Consider the following 10,374-nt stretch of genomic DNA (forward strand, 5'->3'; position numbering starts at 1 on the left):
AAAAACCTTCTATAGGCACAACGCAATTCTGATCCAAATTCCAACAACATTTTTTAATGAAATGGAGAAACAAATCACCAACTTCATATGGAAGGGAAAGAGGCCTCGGATAAGTAAAAGCATTACCGAAAAAGAACAAAGTGGGTGTCCTCACTCTACCTAATTTTAGAACCTTTTATACTGCCACGGTAGTCAAAACAGCCTGGTACTGCTGCAACAACAGATGCATACACCAATGGAACAGAATTGAAAATCCAGACATAAATCCATCCGCATATGAGCAGCTGATATTTGGTAAAGGTCCAAAGTCTGTTAAATGGGGAAAAGACAGTCTCTTTAACAAATGGTGCTGGCATCAGTGGATATCCATCTGAAAAAAAATGAAACAAGACCCATACCTCATACCATGTACAAAAACTAACTCAAAATGGATCAAAGACCTAAATATAAAATCTAAAATGATGAAGAGTATGGAAGAAAAAATAGGGACAATGCTAGAAGCCTAATATATGGCATAAACATTATACAAAACATTACTAACAATGCACAAACACCAGAAGAGAAACTAGGTAACTGGGAGCTTCTAAAAATCAAACATCTATGTTCATCCAAAGACTTCACCAAAAGAGTAAAAAGATTACCTATAGACTGGGGAAACATTTTTAGCTATGACATTTCCAATCAGCGTCTTATCTCTAAGATCTACAGGATACAGCAACTCAACTACAAAAAGACAAATAAGCCAACTAAAAAATGGGCAAAGGATATGAACAGACACTTCGGTAAAGAAGACATTCAGGTAGCTAACAGATACATAAGGAAATGTCAATGATCATTAGCCATTAGAGAAATGCAAATCAAAACTGCAGTGAGATTCTATCTCACTCCAACAAGGCTGGCATTAATCCAAAAAAACACAAAATAATAAATGTTGGAGAGGTTATGGAGAGACTGGAACAATTATACACTGTTGGTAGGACTGTGAAATGGTACAACCACTTTGGCGCTTCCTTAAAAAGCTAGAAATAGAACTAGCATACAATCCAGCAATCCCACTTCTTGTACTGTATCCTAGAGAAATAAGAGCCTTTTCACAAACAGGTATATGCACACCCATGTTCATTGTAGCACTGTTTACAATAGTAAAAAGTTGGAAGCAACCAAGGTGCCCATCAATGGATGAATGAATAAACACATTATGGTATATTCACACAATGGAATACTGTGCATTGATAAAGAACAATGAATCCCTGAAACATTTCATGACGTGGAGGAATCTGGAAGGCATTATGCTGAGTGAAATTAGTCAGTTGCAAAAGGATAAATATTGTATGAGACCACTATTATAAGAACTCTAGAAATAGTTTAAACTGAGAAGCAACTACTCTTTGATGGTTATGAGAGCGGGGAGGGAGGGAGGTAGAGACGTATTCACTAATTAGAAAGTAGACAAGAACTATTTTAGGTGAAGGGAAATACAACACATAATACAGGCGAGGTCAGCACAACTGGACTAAACCAAAAGCAAAGAAGTTTCCTGAATAAATTGAATGCTTGGAAGGCCAGTGTAGCAGGGGCGGGGGTTTCAGCACCGTTGTTTCAGGGGACATCTAGGTCAATTGGCGTAATAAAATCTATTGAGAAAACATTCTGCATCCCACTTTGGAGAGTGGCATCTGGGGTCTTAAACGCTAGCAAGCAGCCATCTAAGATGCATCAATTGGTCTCAACCCACCTGGAGCAAAGGACAATGAAGAACACCAAAGACACAAGACAATTATGAGCCCAAGAGACTGAAAAGGCCGCATAAACCAGACACTACATCAACCGGAGACAAGAAGAACTAGATGGTGCCCGGGTACAACCGATGACTGTCCTGACAGAGAACACAGCAGAGAACCCCTGAGGGAGCAGGAGAGCAGTGGATGCAGACCTCAAGTTCTCATAAAAAGACCAAACTTAATGGTCTGACTGAGACTAGAATGACCACAGAGGTCATGGTCCCCAGACCTTCTGTTAGCCCGACAGGAACCATTCCCAAAGCCAGCTCTTCAGACAGGGATTGGACTGGACTGTGGGATAAAAAATGATACTGGTGAAGAGTGAGCTTCTTGGATCAAGTAGACACTTGAGACTGTGTGGGTAGCTCCTGTCTGGAGGGGAGATGAGAGGGCAAAGGGGGTCAGAAGCTGGCCAAATAGACACGAAAGCAGAGAGTATAGAGAAGGAGTGTGCTGTCTCATTAGGGGGACAGCAGCTAGGAGTATATAGCAAGGTGTATATAAATTTTTGTATGAGAGACCGACTTGATTTGTAAACTTTCACTTAAAGCAAAATAAAAAATTTAAAAAAAATGATTAGAGAGTGAAATAGGGTTAAAATGGGGCTGGTATACCATGAAGTATCATTAAAGAGGTGGCTGTCATGATGAGTAAGAGTTTATGACATGAGTTAATTTTTTTTCCCGAGACATGAATTTGAACTTTCTGCCTTAAAACTCACTTGTGGGAACAAGTCACTTAATAAGTTGACTTATAGTGAAGTCAACATTTACATATCTGTTTGCATTTAATACATGATTTTATTAATGTATCATGTTTCACAGAGGATGAAATTATATGCAAACAGGAGTATTAAATGTGTTTAAAGATAAGTTTTGACGCTGTCTAGCATGTAACAACGCTTAATAAAAGGTAGTTACTAGTTCCAGTTAAAGAATTCGAGAAGTTTTGAAGCGATACATTCTTGTGTATGTGTAGGTTTAGTGAGTAATATTTATATTAGAAATTTTGTTTTGATTCAGGATTTCTATGAAATAATAAACCGAAACTAGAATTTCAAATTTGCAAGTGAATTAGAGGAAGGAAATGGGTCATTTAGCACATATTTTATGTTTGAAATATTTGAGAGAAAGTATATTTTATAGTAATATGTATTGTATTGCAAATAAGAAAAATTACAACTCTTAAATATCCTTTAAGTCTGTTTCCATACCACAAATACACATAAACAGAAATAAATGACCTACCTTACTTACCTTATTTGCTTTAGACATTTAGTGTACCTGAAAACTAACAAACCTGTTTCTGTTAAACAACTTTCTTTCTCAGTATATTACATACTTATACAACTGTTTTTGCTTTATAGTGAAGAGCTCCGGAAAGAAGCAAGGCAATTAAAGAGGGAACTCTTAGCAGCAAAACAAAAAAAAGTAGAAAATGCAGCAAAACAAGCAGAAAAAAGAAGTGAAGGTAAGGGCACTTATAAGGTTTATATTTTCACTTGGCATCTCTGATTCTGTTCCTCCTCCTTCCTAAGTTTTGTTGTTGTTGTTGTTCTTCTATTTAATACTTTCTTGGGACATTTAACCAATAAAATAAATTTCCACTCAGACACTATCTAATTTAAATAACTGCCACTAATCAATCTCATTACATCATAGTGAAAGGGTTTACAACATGTGGGAAATCACATCAGATGACAAAATGGTAGACAGTCATGCAATACTGGGAATCATGATCCAGCCAAGCTGACAGATATTTTTGGGAGATACAATTCAGTCCATGACACCATAGTGTAATTATCAAAATCAAAAAATTAATGTTGGTACAATACTGTTAATTAAACTACAGACCTTATTAAAGTTTCATCAGTTTTCTACTAATATCCCTTTTCTCCTTTATGATCCTGTCCAGAATTCCATATTACATTTAGTTGTCATATCTCATCACACTCCTCTGATCTGTGATAGTTCCTCTGACTTTCCTTGTCTTTCAGCAATTCAAGTCCACCAGCCACTGCTTGGAAACCCTATGAGGCAGTTCTACTCTGTCTCATAGGGTTTCTATGAGTCAGAATGAACTTGAAGGTGACGGGTTGGTAGATTTTGCCTATTTATGTATTTATTTATTTTTTCTGAGTTAGTGGTGACTTTCTCTTCCTTCATTCCTCTACTCTTCTTACTTGGAATTCTTCTATAAGAAAGAACTCTCTTCTCCTTATTAATTTACTTGTTTGTTTATATCAGTATGGGCTTATCAATATTTATCTTGTTCTGTGTGTGATAATCCCAAACTACTATTATTTATTTTGTTCAAATAATTCCAGCTTTGGCCATTGGGAGCTCTTTCAGGTTGGATTCTGTGCCCTTTTGACTTGCTCTCAGTCTGCTTTGAGCATCTCGTATTACTTCCTGGTACCAGATGCTCATCTTGTACTTTCTGTTCTTCAGCCCTGGAATCAACCACTTCTCCAAGGAGCTCTGATTCTTCTTACTGGAGAATTATATTTAGAAACCAAAATCTGAGCACTGGGTGGGCCATTTTATTTGAATTCTAATATATTTAAAGTGCAATTGGGAACAATATATATTTTCGCTATCTTATTAGAATGCCTAACAAGATTCTTTTTTAAACCCATCTATACACATTATCAATTGCCACTTTTTTGGAATTGTATTTCCTTTTAAATTAACAAGAACTATTATGAAAAAATTTCTGTATGTTAGTAAACACCACATTATATCTGAAATTCACACATTCCTAATGACTAAAGCATGTAATTTTTATGTTCAGTAGTACTTCTTTCCCCATGATTAAAAATGATGCCATAAGAGATTTCACTGCATAGCATTGTAGAAACAAAGTAGAATTTTAGGCATCCTTGAATGCATGCCAGAACTTAGCCTATTTTCCCAGCCGACAGATTTTCTGAGATTAGAACAATGCAAACTCTGGGAACAGATCCAAAGGTTCTCATATGCACTTCCACAGCAAGATCCTCACGTGAAAAGAAGTTGGAAAATGTTATTCGACCTTGGCTCTGTAACTTCATGCATCAGTTGAACTGAATACCTTCCTGATTGTACACAGATTTCCTGATTAGGCTACATGGCCACATATCTGCCTTTTATAACACATTTTATTTTAGTCCAAGATTAAATTACCTAGGTACTCTGAAAACTCTGGATGATTTAGTCTTTTGAACTTTATATGCTACATCTAGTAATCTAATTTGCAAATAGACTTAGGAGCAGATAATCAATAATATAGACTTAAATATTTTAGTAAAGTAAAATGTTGTGTAATATGCACCTGTCCTCCATATGTGTTTCTATTTGGGTGGATGTCCCACACTTGCTAATACAGAGAGACTAAAAAATACGTTGTTGTTAGGTGCCGTGTGTTGGTTCTTACTCATAGCAACCCTATGTACAACAGAATGAAACACTACCGGGTCTGCGCCATCCTCACAACCGTTGCTATGTTTGAGCCCATTGTTGCAGCCACTGTATCAGTTCATCTCATTAAGGGTCTTTCTCTTTTTCACTGACCCTCTACTTTAACAAGCATGATGTCTTTCTCCAGGGACCGATCCCTCCTGATAACATATCCAAAGTACGTGAGACAGTCTCGCCATCCTCACTTCTAAGGAGAATTTTCTGGCTGTACTTCTTCCAAGACAGATTTGTTTGTTCTTCTGGCAGTCCGTAGTATATTCAGTATTCTTTACCAACACCAAAATTTAAATGCATTAATTCTTCTTTTGTCTTCCTATTCATTGTCCGGCTTTTGCAAGCATATGAGGTGATTGAAAATACCATGTCTTGGGTCAGGTGCACCTTAGTCCTCAAGGTGACATCTTTGTTTTTAATGCTTTAAACAGGTCTTTTGCAGCAGATTTGCCCAATGCAGTACATCGTTTCCTTTCTTGGCTGCTGCTTTCATGGGCATTGATTGTGGATCCAAGTCAAAAAAAAAAAAGTAAGAATCCTTGACAACTTCAATGTTTTCTCCATTTATCATAATGTTGTTTATAGGTCCAGTTGTGAGAATTTTTGTTTTCTTTATGTGAAGTGTAGTCCATAGTGAAGGCTGTAGTCTTTGATCTTCATCAGTAAGTCCTTCAAGTCCTCTTTACTTTCAGTAAGCAAGGTTGTATCATCTGCATATCACAAATTTTAATAAGTCTTCCTCTAATCCTGATGCTGCATTCTTCTTCATGTAGTCCAGCTTCTAGGAAAAATACATTAATTTTGGAATTTAAATAGTAATTGTGATAGTAATACTGGTGTTTTTTATATGTAACACTAATTATTTGGAATGTCTTCCCAAAATATAAAAAAAAAAATTTTTTTTTTTTTTAAACTTAAGTAGGGAAGTATTAATATTCTAATTACAGTTGTTACTTACCTTTGAGTCGGTTCCAACTCATGGCGACCCCATGGTGTGTACAGTAGAACTACTCCATAGGGTTTTTTGTTTTTTTTATACTTTAGATGAAGGTATACAGAGCCATTTAATTTCTCATTAAACAATTAATACACATATTGTTTTGTGACATTGCTTACCAACCCTACGACATGTCAACACTCTCCCCTTCTCTACCTTGAGTTCCCCCTTGCCAGCCTTACTGCCCCCTCCTGCCTTCTTGTCCTTGCCTCTAGGTTGGTGTACCCATATAGCCTCATTTAATTTTATGGGTCTGTCTAATCCTTGGCTGAAGGGTGAACCTCAGAAGTGATTTCAGTACTGTGTTACAAGGATGTCTGGGGGCATACTCTTGGGGTTTCTCCAGTCTTTGTCAGACCAGTAAGTCTGGTCTTTTTTGTGAGTTAGAATTTTGTTCTACATTTTTCTCCAGCTGTGTCCAGGGCCCTCTATTGTGATTCTTGTCAGAACAGTCAGTGGTGGTAGCCAGGCACCATCTAGTTGTGCTGGGCTCAGTCTGGTGGAGGCTGTGGTAGTTGTGGTCTCTTAGTCCTTTGGACTGTTCTTTCCCTTGTGTCTTTGGCTTTCTTCATTCTCACTTGCTCCAGATAGGGCGGGACCAGTGGAGTATCCTAGATGGCGTCTTGCAAGCTTTTAAGGTCGCAGACACTACTCGCCAAAGTAGGATGTAGAGCACTTTCTGTCTTATTTATTTACTGTGCTTTAGGTGAAAGTTTACAGCTCAAGTTAATTTCTCATACAAAAATTTGTAAACATATTTTTATGTGACCCTAGTTGCGATCTCTATGACAGCACGTTCCCCCTTTCCACCCCGATTTCCCATGTCCATTCAACCAGCTCCTGTCCCTTTTCATCCCACTTCTGGACAGGAGCTGCCCGTTTGGCTCATGTAACTACTTGAACTAAGAAGCACACTCTTCACAAGTATTATTTTATGTTTTATAGTGTAGTCTGTGTCTGAAGAGTTGGCTTCAGGAATGGTTTTAGTTCTGGGATTAACAGAGAGTCCGGGGGCCATGTCTTGCTTTTTCTGTTATTGATTTCTACTTTTTTGGCTTTATGGTCAGAAGACAGCCTTTGTAATATTTCAATGTCTTGGATTCTGTTAAGGCTTGCTTTATGACCTAATATGTGGTCTATTCTGGAGAATGTTCCATGAACGCTGGAAAACAAAGTATACTTGGCTGCTGTTGGGTGGAGTGTTCTGTATATGTCTATGAAATCAAGTTGGTTGATCGTGGCACCTAGATCTTCCCTGTCTTTATTGAACTTCTCTCTAGATGTTCTATCCTTCACCGAAAGTGGTGTGTTGAAGTCTCCTACTATTATTGTGGAGCTATTTCTCTTTTCTATTTTGTTGGAGTTTGTTTTACGTATTTTGGAGCCCTGTCATTGGGTGCGTAAATATGTATTATGGTTATGTCCTCCTGATGTGTTGACCCTGTAATCATTATATACTGTCCTTCCTTAACCTTTGTGGTGAATTTTGCTTTAAAGTCTATTTTGTCAGAGGTTAGTATTGCCACTCCTGCTCTTTTTTGATTGGTGTTTTCTTGATATATTTTTTTCCATCCTTCAAGTTTTAATTTGTGTCTTTGAGCCTAAGGTGTGCCCCTTGTAGGCAGCATATAGATGGATCGTGTTTTTTTTTATCTGTTCTACCACTCCCTGTCTCTTTATTGGTGCATTTAGTCCGTTCACATTCAGAGTAATTACTGATAGGTATGAGGTTTTTTTTTTTTTTTTGAGTTTAGTGTTCTCATTTTGATGTTTTGTGTGTGTGTGTGTGCGTGTTGTTGACAGTTTCTTTGTTACACTTAATTTTCTGTGCTAAGTTGGTTTTTTAATGCATTTTCTTTTCATCGTTGATTTTGTAATTGCCGAGTCTTTTTCTTGATTTTTATTTTGTATGTGTAGGATTGTTAGTTTCCTTCCATATGAAAGTTCTGTGACTACATTTTTTAGTCCCTCTTTTAGCTTTGATTCGTTTTTGTGAATTCCCTATCTGGATTGATATCTGGTTGATTTTCCTGTGTCTCAGTCTTGGATTGTTGTCTGATGTTGTTTGTTCTCTAACCACAGGACTCCCTTTAATATTTCTTGTAATTTTGGTCTGGTTTTTACAAATTCCCTTAATTTCTGTTTATCTGGAAATGACGTAATTTCACCATCATATTTGAGAGAAAATTTGCTGGATATATAATTTTTGGCTGTAATTTTTTTTCATTCAAAGCTTTGTATATGTCATCCCATTGCCTTCCTGGCTGCAAGGTTTCTGCTGAGTAATTTGAGCTTAGTCTTATTGGTTCTCTTTTGTAGGTGACTTTTAGTTTATCTCTAGCCACTCTCAGAATTCTTTCTTTGTCTTTTGTTTTGGCAAATTTGAATGTGATATGTCTTTGTGACTTTCTTTTGGGGTCTGTCTTGTTTGGGGTTTGTTTAGCGTCTCGGATAGATATCGTCTCATCTTTCACAATGTTAGGGAGGCTTTCTGCCAGCAAATCTTCAACAGTTGTCTCTGTGTTTCCTGTTGTGTCCCTCTTCCTCCCCCCATTCTGTTGCTCCAATCACTTGTAGGTTTTTTCCTTTTGATAGTATCCCACATAATTCTTAGGCTTTCTTCATTTTTTTTTTTTTTTCTGATTTTTCCTCAAACAAATTGGTGTCAAAGGATTTATCTTCAATCTCACGTAATTCTGACTTCCATTGTCTCTCTTCAGCTTCTATGACCTTCTATTTTGTTGTTTAATTCTGAAATTTTGTTACTCTTTTGGATTTCTAGTTGCTGTTTTCATGTGGCTTCTGGTAGCCTCTTTATTCTGTTGTTTTGTTCTTGTATTGCTTTTCTGAATTCTTCTGTTGCTTTGTCTGTGTATTCATTGGTTTGGTCTGAGTTTTGCCTGATCTCCTTCCTGATGTCTTGGAAAGCCCTATATATTTGTCTTTTAAATTCTTTATAAGATAGGTCCATTGCCTTATCTTCCTCCAGCAGGTTTTCTGGTTCTTTACTTTGATTGCTTGCTGGGGCCATCTTGATCTGCTTCTTTATGTGATTTGACGTTTACTATTGCCTCCAAGGCATCAATAAAATCATACCCATTGCCATTGAGTCAATTCCAACTCATAGTGACCCTACAGGACAAAGTACAACTGCCCTATAGGGTATCCAAGGAGTGGTTGGTGGATTTGAACTGCCGACCTTTTAGTTAGCAGCCATAACTCTTAACAACTGTGCCTATAATATTTATTTATTTAACTACATCCTGTATTTTGTTTTGGTTTTGTTTTGATATGTCAGAGTAGGCTGGGCATGTGTGCTACTCTGGCTAATGGCATCACTGAAGCTCTCACCTCCTGTTTGCAGGTGGTCGAGTAGCTACTAGGTATGTGAGCCTGGAAATCTGTTCATGCTTCTTGTGAGGGGTGCAGTTGTTTGGGGTACAGGCATCTGGGTCTTTGGTCACCAAGTGTGTGGTGTAGAGACTCACCTATAGTCCTTGGTGGGCAGGGCTACATGGGGGTGTTTGGAGCAGGCACAGGTCTCTGCTTGCAATGTTTAGAGCAAAGCAGGGGGCTGACATTTGCCACCAGGTGACCGGATGAAGGACGTGCTTTATCGTTAAAGCACATAGTGGAGGTGGTACAGCCAGTCCTTGGGTGTCTGGTGCCATTTGCTGGAGGGGCTGGGATGCACCACTAATTCTCAGGTCCCTGTCATGGGCAGCTAAATGAAGTGGATAGTACTGCCAACCCTCATGCCCTTTCTGTGGGTTGGTTGAGGCCTCTTCTTAGAGGGCAGGGTGGTGTTCAATGTCGCAAATGTGCATGTGGATGTCCTGCCCATTTTGTGCTAACGAGGGTGTGTGGTGTTGGATCGACCCACAAGGCACTGGGGCAGAGGTGAAGGGTGCTGCAAGTACACAGACCCTGGCTTAGGCTGGCTTCTTCCAAGAAGCAAAACCAGTAAAGCATATAAATAGGTATAGAGAGAGATAGATTTATATCAAGAAAATGGCTTACACGGCCGCAGAGGCTACAGTGTCCCAAGTCTGGTGGGTCAGGAAAGAACCTTCCTGACTCACATAGCCTCAAGGGCTGGCAAACCCAAGATCGGCAAGCTGGACAGCAAGGCTGTTGCTCACAG

General features: G+C 38.3%; 1 protein-coding gene across 7 annotated transcripts in view; it reads left to right on the forward strand.

Annotated features, from left to right (window-relative positions):
• CWC27 (CWC27 spliceosome associated cyclophilin) overlaps positions 1 to 10,374 on the forward strand; it is a 255,095-nt gene that overhangs the window by 139,024 nt on the left and 105,697 nt on the right. For 6 of the 7 annotated variants that reach the window (XM_023545500.2, XM_010588168.3, XM_064272469.1 and 3 more), the window contains one exon: positions 3,148 to 3,251. In XM_023545500.2, coding sequence (XP_023401268.1) covers positions 3,148 to 3,251 — 104 coding nt within the window. Of the gene's footprint in view, positions 1 to 3,147; positions 3,252 to 5,664; positions 5,987 to 10,374 lie in introns of those variants that run through there. The other variant, XM_064272471.1, reaches the window with a different exon arrangement.

This window comes from Loxodonta africana, chromosome 2, assembly GCF_030014295.1.
Source record: "Loxodonta africana isolate mLoxAfr1 chromosome 2, mLoxAfr1.hap2, whole genome shotgun sequence".
NCBI lineage: Eukaryota > Metazoa > Chordata > Mammalia > Proboscidea > Elephantidae > Loxodonta > Loxodonta africana.